Raw genomic sequence first — 25,385 nt, 5'->3', positions numbered from 1 at the left:
GAAGTAAAAGAGAAGTGATTCCTCTAACACTTCCTAAGGCACATGGAGGACAGGGAGGTGAGTCCAGCTAGCCAGCATGGCTTCACCAAGGGAAAATCCTGTCTCACCAACCTAGTGACTCTGTAGTGGAGTAACGACAACAGTGGATAAGGGAAAAGCTATAAATGTCATTTATCTGGACTCCTGTAAGGCCTTTGACGGGGTTTCCCCCAACATCCTTCTCTCCTGAGACCTCACTTGGAGTACAGCATCCAGCTCTGGGATCTTCAGCACAGGAAGGACACAGACCTACTGGAGGAAGTCCAGAGGAAGGCCATAAAGTTGATCAGGGGGATGGAGCACCTCTTCTGTAAGGAAAGGCTGAGACAACTGTGATTGTTCAGCACGGAGAAGAGAAGGCTATGGGGTGACCTAACTGCAGCCTTGAAGGGAACTTACAGGAAAGATGGGGCAAGAATATTTACAAGGACATGTAGCCGCAGGACAATGGGAAATGGGTTTAAATTGAGATATTAGATATTAGAAAAAAATTTTTACAGTGAGGGTGGTGATGCACTGGAACAGGTTGCCCAGGGAAGTTGTGAATGCCCCTTTCCTGGAGGTATTCAAGGCCATGTTGGATGGGACTTGGAGCAACCTGGTCTATGTGAAGGTGTCCATGTCCACAGCAGGGGGGTTGGAACTAGATGATCATCAAGGTCCCCTTCCAATCTATGATTACCTTTCCTGATCCTTATCTGTGCATTTTGTATGGTTTGCAAAACCACTTGGGTGTTTATATGAAAATGTGCTTTATCTTGTTTCTCAGAACTAAGGGCATTGTGCCAGATCTCTCTATGCAGGAATTTCACAGATAAAAATCTCTTGCTACCATTATTCCAGAAAAAATAATAATCTTGGAGCATTCAGCCTTAGTCTGGCAGTATCACAGAGGCACCTGGAATCTGTGGACAGTAATAATATATGAAGTGGTTTCACAGCAAATAAGAATCAAGCTAGAATGAACATGTTTGCTAATGAAGAGAAAAAGTCCTGGGGTTCCTAACTCTACCTAGCAAAACATACAGCATACATATTGAAGTTTAAGACATCTGGAGCCCAATGTGAATAATAAAGACAGACTGAAGAACAAAGCGAGGAAGAAGATGGTACATCACTTGTGTTTTTGAACGTTCAGGTTGCAAGAACTAATTCCTTTTGAAACATCAGCTATGGAGGACGTAGGCTCACCTAAACAATGCAGTGTTCCATGACTGCTTACTAACCAAGAAATGTCCATGCTTGTATTTTCTGACCTATTATTTCCCTGAACTTAGTGGGAGAGGCAGAATTGCTCCTGAACAAGGTGACTCTCTACACACTTGATATTTACCTCATGTATAATCCATATCTACTGTTTGTTGTAGGTCTCCTCTGCCACTTACCCCTTTGCAGTTCTCCTGGTTGCTTCATGAACATTGGGTAATCTGCAGTATTTAGAGACTGGGAAATTGAGGCAGAGATCAACTGTCATATCAAACTGAAGGAGATCTCAGCCCAGGCTTTGATTATGATTCTCCACATGCTCTCAGCTAATTTCTAGGGCTCTTTTCACTACTTGCTTCCAACAGCAGATCAAAAAAGCAAAATGTGCTTTCTGCAAAAATCAGTTCTACAGACTAACTTTAATAAAAGCTTGACATTTTGGAGAACACACAAGAGAACTCTAAAGCTCCTTAATCAAAACCAGCACATTCAGATTCATGGAAACTATGCTGAAGGGAAGCTTTCTGCATTAGTTGCCAGAGCAAGTAGCTCTTGCTTTGCCAGGAATGTACCATACACAATTTTTATTTTTGCTTTACTACAAACTGCCTTGATTTAAATTTCCAAATTGGTTCTGAATCAAATCACAAGGTAACTCTTTATGAGGTTCTCTGTCTACTCATCTACTTTTGAATTCTACAGATGAAACAATTACATGGAGAAAAAAACTCCTTACTTCTATCATGTATTGTTTATGCACATGTTATATATGTCAAAGAATGTTTTTTGCCCTGCAAAGTCATACTGGTAAGTCCCCTATTTCACAAGTTTCTTCCAGGAATTCTGTTTGGATTTTGACATAATTTTAAGAACTAGAATGTAAAGCTATTTCTCACAGGTTTGCACTAAATGTCAGTGGACCAGTGAAGTTCACAAATCTGTACTACTGATCCATCCCTCAGGCACCCCATCTTCCATAGGGTCTGAGCCACTTCTGCAAGACCTTTGGCTTCCTTGGGGCTCTTGCTCAGCACTGAAGGTCTGTAATTAGCAATGAGCACACCTCAGCTGGGATTCAGAGCCAGGCACAGAAACACAGTGTGAAGGCTCTGCAACAGGAAACGCAGCTCTGGGTCAGTGGCCAATGTTTTGTGTGCAGCGCAGGCACTGCTGTTTGGGCACTGCAAAGCCTCCATGGACCAGGACTGCTGGCCCTTCACTGCCAGCAGTGGGAGGTGGCTGAGGATAAAGGATAGACAGCCAGAGCAGTTTCTACATGCTGCTTTCAGTATCTATTCCTGGTACGTCATTGTTTCAAAAAAGACATCTAATTTTTACAATCTAATTCTGAGTCAATTTTTGTTTCAGGGAGCATGGTGGTTGTCTTGTTGCTGGGGGAGGGTTAATTTTCTTCCAAGTGGTAGGTAGGGGGCTGTGTTTTGGATTTGTACTGAGCACAGTAATGAAAATAAAAATGTTTTTGTTATTGCTGAGCTTACACAGAGTCTAAGACTTTTCTGCTTTTAGTACTTCCATGCTGGCAAGGAAAGTTGGAGGTGCCATAGGAGTGTGGGACAAGACACAGCTGGGACAGGTCACCCCAACTGACCAAAGGGATATTCCAGACCATTTGACATCATGCCCAGTAAATAAAGTGAGGGGAGGAAGAAGGAAGGGAGACACAGAGTGATGGAGTTTGCCTTCTCAAGTCACAGTTACATGTGATGGGGTGCTGCTGTCCTGGGGATGGCTGAACACCTGCCTGCCCATGGGAAGCTGTGAATTGTTTTGTTTTGCTTGAGTGTGCAGCATTTGCTTTAACTTTCAAAAGTTAACTTATTAAACTGCTTAACTTATTAAACCATCTTTATCTCAACCCATGAGTTTTCTGCCTTTTACCTTCCGATTCTCTCTCCAATCCTGCTGGTGGGGCAGTGAGTGAGTGGCTTGGCTGCTGGCTGGGGTGAAACCACGACAGTGAGAGGCTTACAACTCCATATTAAAAAAGTTTCTTAAAATGATCCATTTCTCTGATTTGGCAAGTAAAAAAAGCCAGATTTTGAATTAGATACCAAGGGTGTAACATCCTACGTAGAAACAGCAGTAGAGTCTGGTAATAATCTACATAAATTCATAAGCTTTCCAGTGGGACATTTATTATTCCATGGACAAAATAAAATGTATCTGTTTAACCATCTAATAATAAAATTGTACAAAACAAATAAAATGGAAATATGTGTTCTCTTAATGCCAGAACAGCTGCTGAGTTGTGCATGGCTTCCCTCCCTAGTGTTCCTTTCAGTCTTTTGAAATTTCAATTTAGTTCTTCTCCCGCAGACACGGACAGTCTTGTATGTGCTGGGAAACAGAATGAAGGTGAAAAAACTTTCATAACCATAATTCCACCCTTCTGGTCTAGAATTGTGGGTATTGAATCAAATAATCTCTCTAAAATTTGCTGGACATTCTTTAGCATTTCTGTGGAAACATAAACATGAGAACTCAAGGTATTATTTCAGAATGCTGCTACTACTACTGCAACAAACCCATTGGTGTTATTAGCACCATGCTCTAACCAGCTGAGCTCATCTCAGGGCTAGTAAGAGTAGGCTTGGCAAGCCTTGCTCACGTATGGAAATACACATTTGCTTTTATCTTCCATACAGAACTGGGTCTCCACTTTCAGTGTAAAATCTTCCATGAGTCCCAAGCATTTTTATGCATCACATATTATTATCACACTATAAATGTAGTCTAAGTTGAGTGCTCACTGCTTTGCTTCTACAGCTTCTCTGTTTTTCTTACAGAATATGAAGGGAAAAAGAAATATGAAGGGAAATCATCTTCTCTTAATAATATTTTCATGTTTTGGAGAAGAATTCCCTTAAGCCAGATAATCTATTTGCTGAACACAGTTTTGTCTGGAATACAAAGTGGTCATTTAGGCATTTTGGCTTTGGTTTTGAAAACACAGACTTAGGTTATGGCAATTTATGTTCTGTGAGTTCCCACTGGCTGAAGAGGGTTGGGTTGACAGGCCCTAATCTCATTCTGCTGTAAAAAGAAGCTGCATTTTTTTAGATTAATTTGGCTTACTAAGTGTGGGGGTTTCCCTGCCTTATCTCTCTGGTACAATCCAGATCAGACTGCTCTACAGTTCTACTCTCTGCTAGCATCCTGAAATAAAAGATGATAAAGAAACAACACCAGAAGGTGATCACAGAACTATGACTGAGGATTTTCTGTAGATGTTGACTTTCAATGACCTCCCAATTACATGGTGTGTGTGTGTGTTTCAAGGCATTTAGCATCCTTCTCTATGAAAGAAGTTTCTTTCATTAAAATGAAACACAAACATGGCCTGAACCACCAGAATGCAGCTGTCTTCTAAAATAAACAACTAATTGAGCTTATCACTTCCAATAATTTGAAATAATTGCTGGATAACTACAGAATAATATGATTAATTTTAATGTAGAACATATAAAATTCATGGGTCCAATTCCTTGAAATTACAAAGGACACATTAATGAACCATAAAAATTAAATCTAGCAGAATTAATTGAAATAATGTCAATTTTTCCATTATGCTAAATCTTTAAAAAGAGCTAAAAGGATTTTCACAATAAAGACTGATGAGTCTTTATTCAAACTCAGTTTACAATTCTTCATTGCTTCTGGATTAGGACATTAGATATCTTAGGTGAACATGCATATCTGGCAGAGATACGATTCAGAGGAGGTCACTCAATATCTTGGTTCTTTAGCTCAAACAAAAAAGCCAGTGCTTTTGTTTTTCTAACATTTGTTTATCTGGTCTGCATGTGGGTTCCTAGAAGACAGAAAGTGACTCTTATCACATCCTTACACAACAGATTAAAGAAAAGGGGTTTGAGCTTTATCCTTCAAGGCCTTGAATATAACATGATGTAATCAATAGCTAGGATTTTGTAGCAGTGTTACTGTAGTAGTTACTGTAACGCCTTTTAAAAATGAAAATATAATCTCTAGACACAAAGAATTCTGTTTTGGAGTACTTGGCAAATATGCTAAACATGTTTTCCAGTTTTAACAAAAGGAATATTGTAGATACCATGCTTTTGAAAGCAGCAGTTTAAACTTTCTTTGAACTAGCTTTCTCTAATATTCTTATCAGCTCTGTGCCAAACATGCTATTTAATATCAAAGGTAATCAGCTGAAGCAACCCCTGCTGTCTCTATGCAGAAGCAAGTTGCAGTTTTTCACTGTTTTGATATTTGGATGAATAACTTATTGTTCCTTTTATCCTCTGAAGTACTTTGAACACTATGCAAACATATAAGGACCTTGGCCTGACGTATTTACTGTAAGTTTTTTTCTTTTAAAGAAGGATGGGCATTGGAGAACGCATCTCAATACTCAGCAACAAAGAGATGCCGTACCTCAAATGCTGTTTAATTTTTTTCTTTGGAAAAAAATTAAATAGAGAGTTGTTTATGAACAGCAATGGAAATAATGTGGAGTATCTTCCTATAAAGTTTTCTCGTGTTGTTGCATTCACTGAAAGTCTCTTACGGTGCGGGGTCTCATGGGTGATTTTCCAGTAGCTGAGTCATTTGTAGCTGGGCTCTCATGGATGAATACTCAGATATCTAATAAAGGGGAAGTTTGTACTGCAGCCTTTCTCTGTGTTGGCAGTGATAGTCCCGTCTTTTCCTCAGCAGCCTGTTGAGGGTTAATATCTCGTAGAATTCTAGGCCAGACTCAAATGTGGTTGAAATTGCAGTATTGATAGAGGTTTGCACTAAGGGATGGGTGGAAATTCCTACCCACACATACCATGAGATTGCAAAACCCTCAGTGCTTAGGCAAACAGAGTAAATGTTAAAGAATTAGCCTGTGTCCTGGTAGCTCTTCTGGCTAATATGGTTGAGCCAAAGGAGCTCAAGAAGGAGCACCAAACTAAATTTTCATTGGCCAGTTCAGCTGATAACCAGGTACCTGCTGTGGCCAGTTTCAGGCATTAGCTGAAATCCCAGTCCTTGGTCCGTGCTCCAGGTTTACAGTGAATTGCTGTAGTCAGGCCAACACAGGGCCCTCCTGGTAGAAACAGAAATAGAGCTTTGTTCCTCAACCTCCAGCTTCTGATGTGCTGTAAAATGCCTGAGTGAAACCCACCATTTGTGTAAATAAATTTGTATAAATGATGTGATGACAATCTGGCCTCCCAGCACTTCTGAAGCAAGTACCAGTAAAGCCCATTCAAAAACAACCCCAAACAAACAGAACAAAACACACTCACTCCACTCCTCTTCCTAAGAAAAGGAATGGCTTTGCAGCTCAGATTGCCAAGAGGAATGAACTGTAAGAGGAAGTCATTCCTTGGCTTCCACATGGTCTAATTACTACAGAGCCACAACTTGAAGAACTTACACCAGTTTAACCATGTCACTGCAGCAGTGCATACACACACTATCAGTGCAAACTGCAGTGTCTCTTGCTTTAGACCAAAGGTTTACACATGATACACTGCCAGTTAGTGATCAATTGTGTGTCCTCAAGTTCTAATTCATTATCTCTGTAATGGAACAAAATTGTACTAAGCATTCGTTTTTATGAGGCAAAGACCATCAAATATGGTAGCTGAGGACTTTGGAAACTATCAGAAAGAAAGAAGGCTGTGACTTTAGTAACCTGCTCTACAAAAGGATGTGAGCATGTGCTGGCCCAACTTTATTCTGCTTTTTGCACCTGTTTTAAACCCAAAATCCAAACTGTTACCATCTACTATGTTTATCAAAAATTAAATAAAATTTAACTGTTAGAAAAGAGTTTGTTAATCCATCAGGACAGTTAAACGACTCCCATCTTATGTATCCCATGGCTTAATTACAAACATTGAGGACATGCTAGGAAATTATCACCTCTGTTCTCAAATGATTCCCAAAGTGTTGATTTTAAACTACATACAGGTACTATCTAGCAAACCTTAAAAAGATTAATTGGTAAATCCCTTTGCTTACAAGGTAACATCTGTTGATTTTTTAAATGTTTGTCTACAGGACATAAATAATATCAGGAAACCAGTAGTCTCTGAGACAGCTGTTTACACTGTCAGAAAAAAATCTGTGGATTGGCTGATATCTTTGCAAAGGCAGTACACAAAGTGGAATAGTTTTAGACTAAGATCATCTAAACTAAGGATAGGAGGTGAAACAGTCATCCAAGAAGCCTGACATTGTGGATTTTTTGAAACAATCTCTGAGCTTCTTCAGTGGATTATGAATATCTGTATGATAACAAACCTTGGTATATGAGGTGAAATTTCTTTGTATGTGTCTTCCACTGTCAGCCCTACGGGCCTGTCCTAGCCTGCTTTTCAGAAAATGGAGTCAGGCATTGATCATGTTGCCAAAGAGGGTGTCACCTGAAGGAAGCATCTTTATAAGGTACTTCCATAATCCTTTTGGTTTCTCATTATAAAAATTAAAACCAGTCAGGTCCTATCACTGAATATGAAGATCTGTCTACATAATCATCTATACTAACCAGTTGCTTAAAAAGAAGCTCCTTTTTCTCAGAAACCATGGATCAAATGAAAATCCCTGGCTGAGATTAGAGTAGGGAATTATTTCTCAGTGGTGGCTTGGGTATAGAACAAGATGCTTTATCCCTTTCAACCGTGGACCTCCTACTGTCAGCTTATTACAGAATCTGTTTCTGATATTAGAGCAGTAAGAGATTCTTAATGTCATGTACTGTGAGGTACAAGAATATTGAGTTTCAAAAACTAGAGTACAAAGTGCCATTACTTGTTAGTTTTAATCATTTTTCTTTCCTAAAAAACTGGAAAGCACATGAAAAACAATGCCAATACACTTTAAAGAATTGCTAAAAAATTCTTTAAGTCACCCTTAAAAAGAGTAGTGTGGCTTTTAAGGACCATATGCCACTATGGAATGTTATAACAATATAAAGACATCTTCTTGTAGAAGAGATATGGGAAATGGTTATAGACTTGATAGCTCTTGAATAATGCAGTGTGCAGCCAGTGCACCCTTTACATGCCACTCTGTCACAAGCTCCCAGCAAAATTACATTATTATGTAGTCTCATGTAACAGAACATATCCACACAGACTGATATGAAGAGGCACCATCTCCAGAAGAATGGCAACAAGCACAGCTGCATTAGATAAAGGAACACCCTGAGCCAGGGGAGGAAAAGATTACACAGGTGCCCTTTGCTGGTACTCTTGTTATTCTGCTTGTGCCTCCTGAGAGATGCAAGATGAGGCCCTTTGTGGGCTTCCCTGCCAAAGGCTTCCTGAGCTCTGAGACCCGTGGGAGGTCTGTGCTGTGTCCCCTGCTGTGGCTGGAGGATGTGGCCAGCTGGGAGCCCCATTCAGCCCAGGACACAGGTACATCATTTTAAGCTATGTTTGACACACTAGCCTTATTGCAAAAGTCCTCCTGGAGGCAACAGTAGAAGTCAAAAAGCAAAGACCTGTCATTCAGAAAACCCCATCAGTGTGAAATCCCTTTCCTCTCTATGCTTCCATGCACTCTTCTGCTCTTGCTCTACTTCCCTCCTCCCGTGACTCCCACCAGCTGGATCCCCCAGCCCATCTCTGGCATAGTCAAACCCAGCTGTTCACAAAAGATGGCAAAAGAAAACTCAAGTAGCAGATATGGGATCACCACCTTCTGAAGTCTTGCAGTCCCTAATAACCAAAGATGGTCTTCATTCCAGAGACATGGTGTTTTACATCCCATCTCCGCATTTTCTTTTCTAATTGGTCCTTTCAGCTTATAGAATTTTCTTGTATGTTTAGAAAGGTGGAGAAGAAGCTTCTGTATAGAACTGTTACAATGGCAGTTACCAGAAAACCATAAAAAATAGAGGACTGAATGTTTCTTAAATGGGAAGCTATATTCTGCAGCAGAGGCACCTTAAGATGGACAGAAATTCAAGTTCAGGATGAATGAAGACAGCCTGGAATTGTAAATGAAAGCAGGCTTTGAAAGTGGTATTCACTGGCACTACATCTGTAGGATTGTTTTCAGCCTGTACAGATACATACACATACACATTAAGCTATATGAAAGTTTTTAAGTGTGTGTTTTAAATACAGACGTTGAACAGTCAGCAGTGCATTTCCAATTTATGGAAAAAAAAAAAAAACCCAAAAAACAAAGAAAAACAAACCAGATCAGAAAACACAGCTGTGCCTGAGCTGAAAATAAAAGATATATAAGCCTTCTTTAAGACCAAGCAGACTTCCCTGTGAATACAGATTTAGAGTAGGCTTCCAGGAAATTAAGGGTTATCTTTAGCATTTCAATTATAATTTTGCATTGTAAAAGATGTATCTGGCAATGATCAGGACTGGCAGTCAGGCTAGTAATTTGATATGCATGAAAAAGTGATGTGATAAAGGGAAAGCTCTGTTGTCAAATGTTACAGAAAGCTTCATGTATTGCAGATTATCATATAATTCACAATTGTCTTGTCTATTTATATTCCTTCAAGCCCTTTGTGGAATGAGAAATTATTTTAAGCTGGATGTAGCTGTTGAAAGCAAAGAAAATCCTTCCTTGTCAACACAGGATTTACGCAGACATTTTCAACCTGATCCTTAGGTCTTGTAGCTCAAGATATTATTAGTACTTTCAAGAACCATGAGAAGAATTTTCCTATGTAAAAGAAAATACAACCTCATGAATAACAAGCAAGTTATCGAGTATTCATATTATGGTAGCAAAGTCTGGGGGTATTTTTATGTGCAGCACTGTTTTTACAAAATATATCCTTTGCTACATAAGTTACCCCTAAGCATAAAAACAGTTTTGCCAGATCAAAATAAGTGTAGCTGTCCTAAAATCTGTAAAGATACATATAAACTGTTCCTTCACTTAACAGAATGGTACTTTGAAAGAAAATGATGCAAACTTAAATAAATAATTATTGTGCTTTTCAGTGCCCCAGTCACACAAATCTTTTAGGCTTTCAAACAGTGTTTTAGTTGCTTTAAATGGTGCACATCTTGAAATGAAAAAGAAAGAGTGATGCAATTTTAATTGATCAATTAAAATAATTTTTCATGGTTTCTAAATGGATTAGCTCTAAAATTACTTGTCTGCTGAAAAAAACACTTTCTCAGAGCTGTTACCCAATATCACATTTCCAGACAATGCCTCCTTTGTCATCTTGTCCTGTTTCTCGTTCTCCTTCAAATGCCTACTGAATACAATTGCCTTTTGAACTTCTTCACTGAAAAGAACTTATCCTTCTCTTTAGTAAACTTCAGAACCTGTCCTTCAGTAAATCTGTAGCAGAATTCCTGTTATAGAGAAATAACATTTAGCTCCAGTACACAATACAACACTTGGGATATTTGAAATTAAGAACACATTCCATATTTGGTGCCTTATCCTTAAGTCCATTTATAGCACTATGATATATGGTATCATTAGGAATTTATTGCAGCTCAGACCTAATGGCTAGAAGAATGTGGCTGAGACTCAGACCTGGAGAAATGGGTAACGATGATAAGCAGTTCAATTCATTTCCTACAACACATTTCTTCCTAGAACACTGTTTGGGTTTTTTTTCCCTAAATTATCTTAGCAAAAGGTTAGTCTCTGTGCTTTAATAAAATATTTACTATGATGTCCACCTATAGATTTCTAATTTTTCAAAGGAAAAATATGAAAATTTTGTCCCCCTGATCTGCAGCACAGTGGCCAAATTCTTCTGCCTGAAGTCTGCAGTGCCAGCAGGAAGAAAGGAACTGGAAACTGGAATTTAGAATTTTCATTGGTTCTGATATGAAAGAAAGCCTTAAAACATTCTGAAAACTGGAAAACTGCTCCCCATCAATGTGTTAGAAGCTTCACTGTACACTGTTTCAGTTGCTGTGAGGAACACAGAGGTAGGGCAGCAAAATAAACATTACAGAAATGTATTAATATTTTGGGAATTTTCTCATATATGTTTACATCATAAATGCTCCTACTTTTATGATGTAAACTTCATGTGCTCTTAAAGCTCTACAGTACTTTAAACATCTATAAAAACCTCTCCTATGTGTATAAGTCTTTGCTTTCAATGTTGTGGTTGGTCTTTCAGAAGAAACCAGTTACTGTTTGCATTGGAATACAAACATATTAAGAAAAAAAAAACCACTCCCAGGTTAGTAGTTTCAACAAATTATTTATCTGATTATTGCTTTAGTTATGTTTGTGTCCTTTATCTATTTAGACAGTGAAGTGTCCAGAACAGAAACTACATTTTATTTTGCATTAATAAGGTATTAACGTAATGAGTGATTGACTTGACATTTGAGCTCCTTTGTGTTGTCAGGATATAAACTGAATGAAAACCACTAAGTCAATAAGAGGACTCCAGATAATGCTATTCTTGTTTGAAAGCAGAGAAAGAAACATCTTCATGAAACCTGGTCCTTACACTACAATGTGGTGATTATGCCAATATTATCAATGGAGAGAGTACTTGGCCTTCTCCCTCTATTCTGTCCCTTTTTTGCACAAAACACCCCCCCACCTCTTCAAAGTATCCTGGAGCTTTTTGGCTTTCTATTAAATTTACTGAAACTGACCAACAGGTCCAAAAGCTGCTGGCTGGATTACTGACAGAAGGACACAGCAGGATTTCCTCAGGAAGTCAGGCTAATCAGATTGTTTAAAAGAAATCCAAAGTGAATTACATTTTATTTTCAATTTGCCTTACACAAAACTAAATCAAATGGACACAGACCTAAGCCTTTTTCACCCTTTATGATTTTACTCCCCTTTCTCCTTTCATATAAACAATTCCAATTTCCCTTCTGAGATTACTTTTTTCTCGAATTGTCAACTTGGAAACTATTTGAACTAATCCTTTAAAAATCACACCTAAGATACTTCTTATTTTCCTATATAAATATGTGAAACATTAAAATATAGTTTCAATTTGTATTTTTGCTGCTTGTTTCAGTTTTACCGTAGAAGTTCCACAAGCAAAGTTCCTTTTGGGCTGGAACGGTGACCTTCCTGCCATAAATTAATGATGAACTGTGGTTTAGTGTATGCTGACTTAAGTTATTTTGGCTATAAGATTAATTTTCAGGTAACTTAATCATATTTACCAAAATATGGAAAAATTAACAGTGTTCAGCAATGTTTTAGTGTTATTTGTAGTTCAATGAACACTGCTCTTATAAATCTCCTGTGTTACAACCTTAATTACCTAATGGACAACATTGCCAAGTGTTTCAGATTGTTTTAATTAAATTAAGTGAGTACAGAGGCGCTTCCTTTTCACCTGCTCTCTCATTATTTAGCCAAAGGAAACACACTTAATGCTGTCAGATTTCCGTCATAAATTGTTTCCTTCAGCCTTACAATTTTATTTGTACAGTTCTCCTAATTTCCTTTAAATTTTTAAATATTTCTACTTTGTTTTTTTCCCAGAATTAAATTTTGTTTTCTGTGCATGACCCTGTGAGAACAATAAAGATTCTTTTTCATTAATGATGAAATATCTGAGCCCCAATGTAATTTTAATTACTATCACAGCTCTGACTTTTAGTTGTCCTCAACACTGTAATTTTAAATTCCTCAGTGCTCCTCATTCTTAACAGAATTTTAGTCCACTTCCCACACCCCTGCCAGTGTTCAGTTGCCTTAATTTTCTTTCTTTTTTTTTTTTTTCCATAGAAGTAAGCAGATGAGAAGGGACTTACAGCTGCAACTTACCAAGAGTTCGGAAAGGTCTTTGATTTGGTGTATGGGAGAAGAAACCAGGTTTCAAAGCATTTGTGATCAAAATGTCAAAATACTCTTCGAAATCATTCCTAGAAAGTAAAGTAAATGTGATTAATTAAACTAACAAATTACTTAAGATGTCATGAAATACTCTATAAAACTTAAGAAAATATCACAGTATTTCTTTAAGGCTTCTGTCACTTTTTTTTTTTTCAACGCTTGTTCAATGTCACTATTATTCTTCTTTTCCTGAGGCTGTCAAAAGAGAGTCAAACCCACAGTGAGTTATCTTTGGGAACACTCATTATTTGTAAAAAGATGTTCCTTGATCTCAGGAGAACAGATTACATTTTTTAATCCGAGATGGCAACATATGCATAGACATCGATCAAAAGTTGCAAATGAGGGATTTTCTTTTCAAAGAAGAAAATCTGAAGTGATGGGTTAGGAAGGAACTGAAGACACATAAACACAGGTGCTTATATTGTAGGTATCCACACTGAAGGTATGCACAGGCCTAAGATGCCCTTGGCAGACAACTGAGATCTAATTTACAGTCAATGGAAACTAGAGTGTAATCTCACATATTCTAAAACTGAAGCACCATTTTGATAGCTGAATTCCCTCTTCAGACTCTGCTGGCTGCCCTCACTGCATCCCTGCTGGTTACAGGGAGGCCGGACATGTGACCACAAATAAACAGCCACTGGCTTCAAGTCTTCACCTGCCAGCTGAATCCCACAACTAAATTCAGATTTTTACAAGATCATTTGGTCTATATATACAGATTGTTACCTGAACTGTGGAAATCCCATCAGTTTAAATGGGTCTGAATGTCTCAGCATGGTATATAAGAAAACATTCCTCATCTGTGACACACTTTATTTTATTGGAAATATTTCATTGCTTAGGTGACTTCATTGCCTACAATATCCAAAAAGTGATGGATACTCTTGCATGGAACAAAGAAATCACAGATGGCAAGTCCAGGATGGACACAGGCACTGAAATACTATCAGCAGTAGAGGAAGTTTGCTGGATGTAAACCATTTAACCATATCACTTTCAAATAATTCATGATCTTCCATGGGACTGAGATATCTTATCAAAAACTGAATGCTCTCCCTATGAGAGACAGCTTTTGGGCTGTGCTCAAAATTACATTCCAGCCTTGAAATAAAAAGTCCATTAAATTTCCTTTCTCTAATGAAATTTTAGCTTTGTCTAATTTTTATTCACTTGTGACCATACATAAACCTTTGCCTTCTTAAAAGAACCAGTGTCAAATATTACAATTATGTGTTTTTAAAATTTGCTTCCATGTGGAAGATTCCAGATGCTGAGCAAACAGGGTTTGCTGGGTTATTCTGTCCTCGGGTGAAAAATATCAACAGCAATAAATTTTTCAAATTAGCAGCTGGTGCAAATAATCAATCTACAGGTAAATTAAGCTTGAATTTGCATAACAAAGCAAGCATTTCAGAAGAACAACAAAGAACAAATAACAAGTGAGAGGATGAGAGGAAATGGCCTCAAGTTGTACCAGAGCAGGTTTAGATTTGGTATTACAAAAAATTTCTTCACAGAAAGGGTGGTCAGGTATTGGAAAAGTCTGCCCAGGGTAGTGGTAGAGTCACCATCCCTGGAAGTGTTCAAATAATGTGTGGATATGGCACTTGGTGATATGGCATAGTGGAGAACACAGAGGTGCTTGGTTAATGCTTGGACTCAAGGTTTTTTTCCAACCTAAATGACTCTGTGATTCTCTGAGTTGTGGGAAAAGTGGCAAGTGCTCTGTTTAAAAAAAAATTGAAACACAACAAACAGACTTTTCAGAAGAATTGGTAACTTTTTACTGATCTGTTGAAAAGCTGCTTTGTGTGAGGAGATGCGTTATCTGTGGCCTTTTTTGAAACAATATATTCAATCTCATGTACAAAGCTACTGTTTTTATGAGGGACTTTGTGTTACATTATTATGTAACACTATACATATAAAGCAAATCTGCTCCACTTGCTGCCTGTGATTGGTAGGGTGGCCTGTGGTTACAGTAAGTAGCTAGCACAATGGGCAGGATGTATCTTATACATGTATCTTAACTTGCACCTTCTAAAAATTACACTCTCAAATTCGGATAGTGGTTGACGCCACAGACAGAGCCAGTGGAGAAACATCCACATTCTTGAAAGGTAATTCATCCCACTTATTTCAGATGTAATTCTACAATGCAGAATGAATTGCCAAGGATAATGCCCAGTGGTTTCTCTCCACTAACCACAGAGGGAAACAAAATGACCAGCTTCAAAAAGTTCCCCACTTTTAGGCGGCTAACATTCCTGAAAAAGTGAAATGCACTTGGCTTCAGTGACTATGTGATGACTGACTCATCTTTAGGTGTGCTCCTGCCAACACTTAAATGTTCATTTAACTGGGCAGCATCCTCGTGGTAGGTAAGACTGAAAAATCACACCATGATGCTGCTGTGTGAATGAAGTGGCACTTGCTCTTTAAGGTTTACATGTCTTGTATCCTGATCCCAGCAGTATGTCTGTGCTCTGGCTGGGAAACAGTTGTCATTTTATTCCAAAATGAAGTTTTTTCTTACACTTCCTCTCCTGGCCAAAATGTGTTCTAGTTAAGGACAATTTTGTCAGATGAGCACAATTGGGATATTTTTCTCATGAAATGGTAAATGATACACTTAAACATAAATTTCCCAGCATAGGTTTTATGAAGACAGTAATTCCTTCGCCAAAAAGGAGCTTCTTTAATAAAGGGCAAAAAAGTAAACAGTTACAAGGTAAGGATATTAGGAGTAAGAGGCTAAAATTTTACATGCATCTCTGTTTTTCATATTTATCATTATGGGTTTTTTTATTTCATATTATAAAATCTTGGGCTTTTCCGTATCATATTGATTAACTGAAAAGAGTGGGAATATAAATTAATAAAGGATTATGTAGGTGCAGTTCATAAGTGTTGCTATCAAGAATAAAATGCAGTGTTGATGTCAAGAATAAAAACCAGTTAGCCTGGTCAAATAAAGTTAAGGGCAGAGATAATAGGTGTGAACCTAAACTAAATTCCAGTACAGCAAAAAGCACCACAGGTACAAAGAGTCTTTATGTCTGATATGAGAGGCATGGAACAAACAAAACTACTAAAAAGTTTAGATTTTCAGGAAAATAACCCCACTTCACTAAAGTCTAATGGACAGTGGAGTACTCAGCTCTCCAAAAGCTACTTGGAAGCCACACAGCATGAATCACTGGAAAATAAGATTGTAATAAATACCATAGAACATCCTACACTTTTGTGGAAAGAGACAGCGACACAGTGTCCTTCTAGCAGGGTATCTTTTTTGGTGTTTTGAAAGGCAACTGATCATTTCTGATGTCTTTGATGTCTTGCTTACTGTCTTCTAGCAGGGTTTCTACAGCTACCTTCAACAGCTGAACACTCTTCACCAAGGAACAGAAAGCCAAAATCACTATAGGTGGCCAAGAATTTACTTTTATACCAAATTTTCATTTAGGAAATAACTAGACAGATTTACAGAAAAGAGTTAATTCACAGGCATCTTTCTCATAAAGAAGAATTGCCTTTTGTCAGGAGGTAGATTTGTCCTTCAAATGAGCAAGTATAATGCTCATGGAAAGCAGTGAGAACTGGCACAGTTGATGCTTCATTTTAGCATTTAGCCTAGAGAGTACAAAAGAGAAGTGATACTGGCAGGACTGGTTTTGGAAGGCAGCTCTGTCTTTTACCTTACTTGTGGTTTTCTTACAGTGTTGCTGTATTCATTCTGCTGTTCCCTGGCACATCCTGATAGCCAAGGTAGGCTGACATTGAACTACTTTATTTCTCTGATTAATAATAAATAAACAGTCTCACTATTTGCATTAGTGATAAATTTTTTTTCTAGGTAAGCGATAGTTCTGCTGAATTTCACTGAATTTGACTTGACCAGCCATGCTCTTAATAGTATGCTAAAAACAGCTGTTGTGATCAGCAACTACAATCTTAGCCAGTTGCCAAGTGCAATGAACTGCCTGTTCTGTCTTTTCTGCTGTGATGAAGCACATCCATCTTTTGAAAACCACTAATGGGAAAAAGTATTTGTAAGATTGTCCTGCAAATTTACTGCAAGGAAATGCAGTAGTACTACTAGTTGCATTCACTGCTGGAGAAGCAAGAAAGGAAGTGGCTTAAATAAGACAGTCTAGCAAAAGTTTACAACAAAATTAGGGATCAGATGGTGTATAGGATATTGGCCTGAAAGATAATTTCCTAGCATCTTAAATCCCATCACAATGCCTCCAAAAGGATGCAGGCTATAAGTGTGCTGTGGGTCAGACACAGCTCACAGGCTCACAGATGGACTACTTTGTCTCAACTACCCTGGAACACTCTACCGGAGAGGGGCCCAGCGGAAAACTCGGAACCAAATAATTCACCATACGTAAACAAAACTCAAATTAGCTTCCCAATAACTCAGGCTTATCTCCAGTTGCTGTTGGGCAGATATAATTTGAAATGGACTTTGCACTTACCCAAGAACATGTTCACACAGAAGCCTGCAGTAGTCACTGTGAGAACTGGTAATTAAGAGCAGAATCTTCCCAGCATTCTTCAGTTGTTTCAGCCACTTTTTTACAGACTCAGGACATTTTTGTAAATATTTGTCTGGATGATTTTTCACTTCTGGGAAATACATCCCACAGTCTTCTAAAAAAATGAAAACATAATTATATTATTCAATCTTGCTCACAAACCAATTAATCCACACAACAAATATCCTTTCATGTGCAAACAACACAATTAAAATAAGGCAAAGCAAAGTTTAAAATTTTCTCTGGGCTGTAACATAATAGAAACCAAAACCCCCAATCAAACCAAGAGGATTCACTGTAGCAGAAATAAGTTTGCATGACTTTTTTATTGTGGAATTTTCATAATGACTTTATTTGATGTTCTTTTGGTCATAATAGTTAATAGCAAAAAAAATTCAGATTATAGTTTCATGCAGGAAATAATTATTTCTTTTTGCCTTTGCTCAATTTTTGGATACTCAGTTTGTGATTGTAAAATAAGCTACATGTTTAGAAAGTATTAAGGGCCTAAAATTCCAAAGAACACCTGTTCGCTTTTTTCTGACACTTTACGTTAGCATTGACTGATCAGTAATATCCATTTTATTATTTTTGCATTTTTCTCAAGTAGCACTTTATCTATGAAAGGTTGATCAACTGGCAAAGACTTGTAAGTATTTGGAATCCTAGGAACAGATGCAAAAAACTGCCCTGTTCCAATTTCAGCTTCAATAATGTTTTTTTTTTTTTTTCCAAATAAAACAGCAATAGAATTTTGCAAATACACTTGGAATGTAAGATTTTTAAAAGTGTGCAACAACACTAACTTGGCAGTAAAAGTTACCTGTTAATTAAAGTCACCAATAAATATTCATCTTGTTTTAGCCCATAGCTGCTTTACCAAGACGTCAAATCAACATTAAATTTCTCTACATATTTCCTCTGTGCTCAAACCCTCTATAACCAAAACTGTCAAGATAGTTAAAGGTTTAAAAAGAAACATAATAATTGTAGAGACAGAAATGATACCAAGTATTTGGCTCTCAGTCTGTGTCTGTTATATTATAATGAACATCATCATAGATTATTTTTCTTCCAGCACTTGTTCTATATGCAACTGTCTGTGGTCAGCTTTGCTGAATGATTTAATAAATCCCAGACATTACTTAGCCTTCTGGTATGTGAGTAATGCTGTTCTCTAGTTTGAAAAAATAAGATTTAAACCACTTGAACTTTAGCTATTTAATGGAAGAGAACATGCATGCTTGAAACAGTAGTATCAAAGAAAGATTGAAAGATGCTGGGTGCTAAACATTGTTCCATACACTACACATTCAAACATCTACAGATGGCAGGGAACAAAAGTCTTCCAAATGAAGATTCAAATTGGCTGTTATCCCTGGAATTAGACAGGAGGCAAAAATGTATTATTCTGTACTACAACTTGGGAGATTTCTTCCAAAAAAGTAGACTGGCATATCTGAGAAGAGTCTCTCAAACAAAATCTCCCAACTCACAACCAGGCTACTGTTCCAGTTCTTCGCTGTATTTAGGTCAGGCTGTGTAACAATGTCTACCAGGGATACAAGCCTGTTCCTGCAGCCGGCATTATGGGATACCATGACATTTGCCTTGAGAGCTAGCCAAGAACAATGATATTTTTGATTAAACAAAGCAGATTTATGAAAGAGGTTTCCTGTTGTATTTTCCCTCCTTCTTTCCTGAGGCATGAATATTGTTTGGGATGAGCAATAGAGTTTCTAGGAGCAGAATCTGCGTTTTTGTTTCTCCATATTATAAATAGCAATAATATTTCATATGCTATCTTATGACAATTTTTCTTTTTGTGTTTTGCAAAGTGCACAACATTAGATGAGAACGAAGGGGGACACAAAACAAAGCAGGCTTCACATTAGCTCTTACAGGTACAAGCAATTAAAATAAAGATGGCAAAGTTAATTTATATAACCAGTGACCTATCACTCTTATCACTCTCACTCGAAAAGATCTGTTTTACTCCTGGATGTTCTTTGTTTTTCTGTCCTTTTGAAATCCCTTCCACTGTCTGTGACCGTTATTTGATGTACAATTTAAAGCCTTTGAGTTAATTTAATCAAAACTGTCTTATTTCTCCAAAATATGTGCAGTATCTTCTATGTGACAAATATATTATATTTGGCCTTTGAGCTACATCTGCATTGGAAAAGGTCAACAACTCTGGGTTCAATACATGAGCAGAAAGAGAGTCTTATTCTAGCTTTCTATCTCGACCTTGAAGCCCTGCAGACAAGCAATGAATCAGTTCTTGACACTGGGATCTGAAATTTTCCTCTGGGCTGTTTGCCATATCAGGCAGAGGCAGCTCAGAAGAATCCTCATTAAAGCATACTCTACTGTAATTAGGCCAGCATGGCCCAGGAAAGCAGAGTTTGCCTTAATTCCTAACATACTAGTGTGTCTGGTGAAGACAGTTTGGTGGAATACAAACTCATACCTGTAAATGAGTTTAATCACCAAAGCTTGCAAGATTTGATTGAAAGCCAAATAAAATAAAAGCAAAAAAACTTGTTCATTAACCCAGGGCAGGAGCCAATTTTGATGACTATAGCAGAGCTACAGGCACCTTGTTGGCAGAAAGAATTGTGGAAGCTTTAACATGTGATGGAGAAATAGCATCGCACCAAGCCTTCAAAATCAAATACAATGATTTCTTAATGACCAATTAAGCCATTTTCCAATTATGGTATAGGTTTTACTATGTTTTTCTAAAGCAAACAAACAACAGAAATAAGAAGAAAACTCTAATCAAAGCACGAGTGAGAAATCAGAAAAGAAATAATTTTATCAGAGACAACAGAGGAAAGCAAAAATGAGTGATTATGCAACTGTCATACAGCTCGATTCTTGAAAAACAAAGAAGTACATCAGAATAACACTGTTCTGGAGAAATAAGAAATTTCTCTAGCCTGTAAAATCTCCCTGACAATGCTTATGGGCCATCCAAATTGGAAAATACTCTTAAAAATGGAAATATAAGCAAACTTTAGGAAAGTTTTGTTAGCCCACAAATTCAGTGTATCAAAGTGGGGAACTTGTGGTCACTGCCAGATCTACAACTGATGGTTTGCTATCTGTACACTGCCTAAAATAAAAGCTCTACTTTTTTTCTCTCTGTTTTGTGAATATCACTTAACATACAGCTATAGGGACATTGACATATGTTAATACATACCCATAAATCAGTGAAAGCAAAACATTAACAAAACAAATGTTCCAACTTTCACCTCAAATTCTCCGTTGTTTTCAGTTACCTTCAAGCATGCCAAAGCCTTCATTAGTAACCTCTGGCTCTTTGGCAGCGTGAACACTTACACAAAATACGAATAAGTATTTAGTAAAAAAAATCAAAACAAGAAGCCCGTGACATTCAACACAACAATTAACATATTTACCCCCTGTGATTTTATGAGAAAATTGAATCCAACTGTGTGGAGCAGGCAAGTGAATATCTAAGCATTTTATACACAACCTTGGAATGTAATATGTATATGTCACCATGGAACAAATAGAATTTTTTCAACTTCCATTCTTGTTACCAAACAACTTGAAGTTTATCTCAAATCTCTGAAATACAGCCTGGAATAGAAAATTAGCAACTAGTCTCTGAAGGGATTTATAATAATCTTTCAAATATACTTTCAAAAACAATTATTGCTTTTGCAGTCCACCAAGTATCCTTTTGGAAAAAAAACCCCAACTTTTTAAGCTGAAAATGGAAATAGAAGCAATTAAAATGAATTGTCTAGAACCACCACATAGGAAGGTCCTGCCAGAGCCTCTTACCAGATCAACATCCTGGAGTATTTTCAAAGCAGTATCATTTCCTCTATCTATATTATCCAGAGGTTCCTTTCATGTCCAGTTTGGAGTTCATTTTTTCTTATCTGACGTTTTAATTTGACATTTATTCTGACTTTTAATCTGACATTTATCTGACATTGTAATTTAACAATTTTATTAAGTTTATCTGACTTGTAGTTTAACTGTGTGAGAGCTGTGATAGCAAGTGTGATGAGAATTATGCAGCTGTAAATGCAGAACTCTCAGACCATACTCAGAGAGAGACTGCACAATGCTTGTCGTGTCTTCCAGCACAAATAATAATCCAGTCCTTAAACCAATGACCTTCCTCTACTACAGTCACACAATTTCTTTATTGAAGTATACAATTTGATGTTCTAACATAATACCTGTATTCATGGAAAAAATCCTGGATTTCACCTGTGCTCTGCATTACACTGGTTCTCCCTGGCAAGGTCAGTTCACACCCACCTGGCCCTGGACTCCTTTGGATTCAATGTCAGTGAATCTGCAGTGCCAGGATACTGCAGTTTTCATCCCTTAACTGCTATTTGTATTATAAAGTGGGCAAATGTTCAAGAGGCACCTTTCTGGCAAGGTCTTAGTCCAGAACTAAAACACAGGAACAGTGTATTTCTCAGTATTGTCACTGCTTCTAAGGGGCACCTACTTGGCTAAATTAAAAATAATTCATCTGCTATTTATACAGTTTAGCTAAGCAGAGAAGTATGAGGCTAAAAAAAGTCCCTAGAATTCAGCCAAGAAAAACAAACTTTACACTACCAATTTGTAGCTTGTATTTAGTGACTTTAACAACTAACAATCTCTTACAATGAAAGTAGTATTTGGAAATGTGACTTTTCTCTTTTTTAAATTCAAAGGCAATATGATAGCTTAGCTATCAATACCCATAGCCAAATTCTCTGCATCTCTGCCATGAGAAAGAACTTCTAGTTCTTCCCTAATTTTTGTCATAATGCTGGCTTGCAGGTAACAGTTATTAATTTGATTAACAGAGTAGAGCTGCAATAAATGTTATAATCAGCCATGATATGGAGAACTATATTCATTGTATATTCCTATCCCCTGTGGCCTTACAGCACTTCATGTATTTAGAGTGAACAAAGACACTTCTTTGACCATTGTTGCTGTCTTCTTCTCCTGTCTAAATAAACTAATACAACATCTATCATGAACATTCAACAGAAACACAAAAAAAGTAACTTCATCACAGAAGATTCTGGAAAAGAACTTAAATTTCATCTAATGAAAACAAGTAGAGGAGAAAGGGGGTGTTGGTTAAAATTACATCTGGCAAGCTGAAGTGTGTGTTCTAGTAGGAGCAGCAGAAGCAAAATGAGAGACAGAGGGAAGGAAATGTTTACATAAAGCAACATAAGAAAAGATAATGAAGGGTGATGCAGGAATGACTGGACAAAATATGGTTACATTCTGGAGGCCTGGGATGAGGCAGATATCAGGAACAGGGAGCAGCAGGAAGAGATAAATCATCCCCTTCTTCCCCCAGGAGATAAAAACTTTTAAAAACAGAGTAAAAGGATGGCAGTCCTGGAAGATAGGAGGTTAGGAAGAGGCAAATGTCATATGAGCAAAAATGAAGAGTGACAGATATCACATATTTTGAGCTTTTATGTTTTCTGCAATTGTCCCAATTCTTTAGAAAGACTGAGAAATTCTTTAGAAAAACTGTGCCATTTCTTAAAAGGCCAAAGGGTTAAACATCCTGGTCGAGTTCAGGCAGGAAGAACACCAGCTATTTACACTTCTTCATTTATTAGGAGCAGACACGAAAAGAGGATACTAAGTTTGGAGACAAAGGAGGTTTTAATATTAGGGTATGAAATCTCTCATTCTCACCTGAAAAAAAAGAGTGAAGCAGCATTTCTGTGATAAAAGAGGGGGAAAAAAGGAGCATGGGCGAATTGGCCAGTGGAGACCAGAAATTCAGAATAACACTTCAGTGAGTTTATGCCTCTCATGAAGCTGAACTTTGCAACCCAATGAACCTCTGCTTGTTGTAGCTAAGAATTAACTTATGTGCCAGATATACGAGTAGCTGCTTACACACCAGTATCTTTCAAGCTGCTCCTGCATATACAAATGAAACAGGAGTGGGACAGAAAAGGGAAAAAAAAAACCCAAAAAAAAAAAAAACCCTGAAAATCAGACAGAAGAGAGGAGGTAGGAAATATGAGGAGAAATGAAAACCAAACCAGTACTAAGGATAGGTTGCATTCTATTAGCAATGCACACTTTTAAAAAGGGAATATATATCAGGATGTCAAATCAAATTAAAGAAAAAACTTTTCCTCCTGTATTCTCAGAAAAGTAGGGATTTTCATCATCACAGTGTAAGCCCTCTGCATGTGGCACTTGAGTTTTGAACTAATCACATATTACCAGTTGTACTACAGGATCAACTGGTTCTTCACTTGCCTCTTTTGCCTGTGTATCTGTTAAAGCAGATGTTTACCGCCCATGTAACATTAACATTCTCAATAGTTTTAGCAACATCCAGCTCTGGTCAGGCAGAAATAGATCACATTTTCTAAAATAATAAACTGTTTTCCAGTGATGACAACTCTGTGCTCACTTTGATTAATTTCAAGGGGGTGACCATAAGGTAAGGGTCCGTGGTGGGCTAGGAAAAACACAACTACTTGGATTAATAGTGGGTGCAGTGCTATATAAACACTTACTACACTGAAGGAAACATTTTAGCAGAACACACACAAAACATCACCTCTGCAAATATTTCATGGGTCATTTCCTCTTCTACTTATTTTCTACTCCTGTGGCCTATGAGAAATATACTGCAAGATTTAAAATGCTTTAGTAGCTAAAGATAGGCCTCCAACAAAAAAGGGTCTGATTGACTGGAAATTTTCCTAAGAAAGCTAAGAGCAGACATTATTTCTTCTGGCTTTAATATTATAAGGCAGGGACCACCACTCTCCCTCCTTTCTGATGTGAGGTTCCCATGACAAAGGCTGTCAGGATAGCACAGGACCTTTAGCTATATTTAAAGGGAAGTCCTAATGTCTAAATTATAAGCTATTACTGCTCTGACATTTCCTAGGTGAACATTACCCCCTTCTTCCCCCTGTGTAGCAGGGGGTAGAACCAAAGACCTCTGATGGACAGTCCAGAACCTCAAGGCTGTGCAAGGTTTAAGGGCTGGCCCTAACCAAAGTCAGGTTTAAGGTGAGGCTGTACAATTTCTTGGAAAAATAGCTTGTCAACAACTTTTCCCCAAAAACTTTTCAAGCAAGCTTAAAAAGTACCATTTCCTGATACCCCCCACCAATTCCTATCAGGAAGAAGCCCATTCAGTCTGCCTCTAATCTTCACCCTCCTTCTTGCTAGCTCTCCCTCATCTCCCACCACACTGGCAGTGTCCTGGATGCAGAACAATCAAGACTCCTAGGAATGCAATGCCACAGCCAGATGCTGGCATGGCTTTTCCATGTAGTGTTATTCCTACTTCTTACTAAGGTCCATGGACATTGAAAGAGAAGTTCAGGCTATTCTCATATGTTCTCTGTTTTTACTGGTGTTCCCAAATGTCTGATTTAACTGCTCCCACAGCCAGAGTAAGCTCCACTCTGCAGTCCTTGCCCCATCTCATCCCAAGTTTGCAAATCCCTTCCTTTAGAAAAGGGTAAGAACACAAATAAAAGAAGTTATGAGAAGCACAGGTATGTGGCAAAGTCTCCAGCCTGACTTCACCGTGATGCTGACACATGACACTTATAAGGAAGTTGTCTTGGTGTAGGTAGTTTGAATGACCTTCCATAGTTTTACATACACAAGACTTGGAGAGAGTATTTCTTTCTTTCCTTGTTTTTTCTTTTCATTCTGCTTTTATGTTAATATTTATATCAATATATATTTATATTTATTTGTAGCAATGTATAT

General features: G+C 37.7%; 1 protein-coding gene across 1 annotated transcript in view; it reads right to left on the bottom strand.

The window, feature by feature from the left end:
* The window catches only part of NT5DC1 (5'-nucleotidase domain containing 1), a 125,943-nt gene that overhangs the window by 27,075 nt on the left and 73,483 nt on the right, over positions 1-25,385 (bottom strand). The window contains exons 7-8 of the mRNA XM_041423881.1: positions 17,547-17,721; positions 12,985-13,082 (exon numbers count right to left, since the gene is read on the bottom strand). Coding sequence (XP_041279815.1) covers positions 12,985-13,082; positions 17,547-17,721 — 273 coding nt within the window. The remainder of the gene's footprint in view (positions 1-12,984; positions 13,083-17,546; positions 17,722-25,385) is intronic.

This window comes from Onychostruthus taczanowskii, unplaced genomic scaffold, assembly GCF_017590055.1.
Source record: "Onychostruthus taczanowskii isolate IOZ18803 unplaced genomic scaffold, ASM1759005v1 scaffold8, whole genome shotgun sequence".
Classification (NCBI taxonomy): domain Eukaryota; kingdom Metazoa; phylum Chordata; class Aves; order Passeriformes; family Passeridae; genus Onychostruthus; species Onychostruthus taczanowskii.
This window is presented reverse-complemented; position numbering and strand designations above follow the sequence as displayed.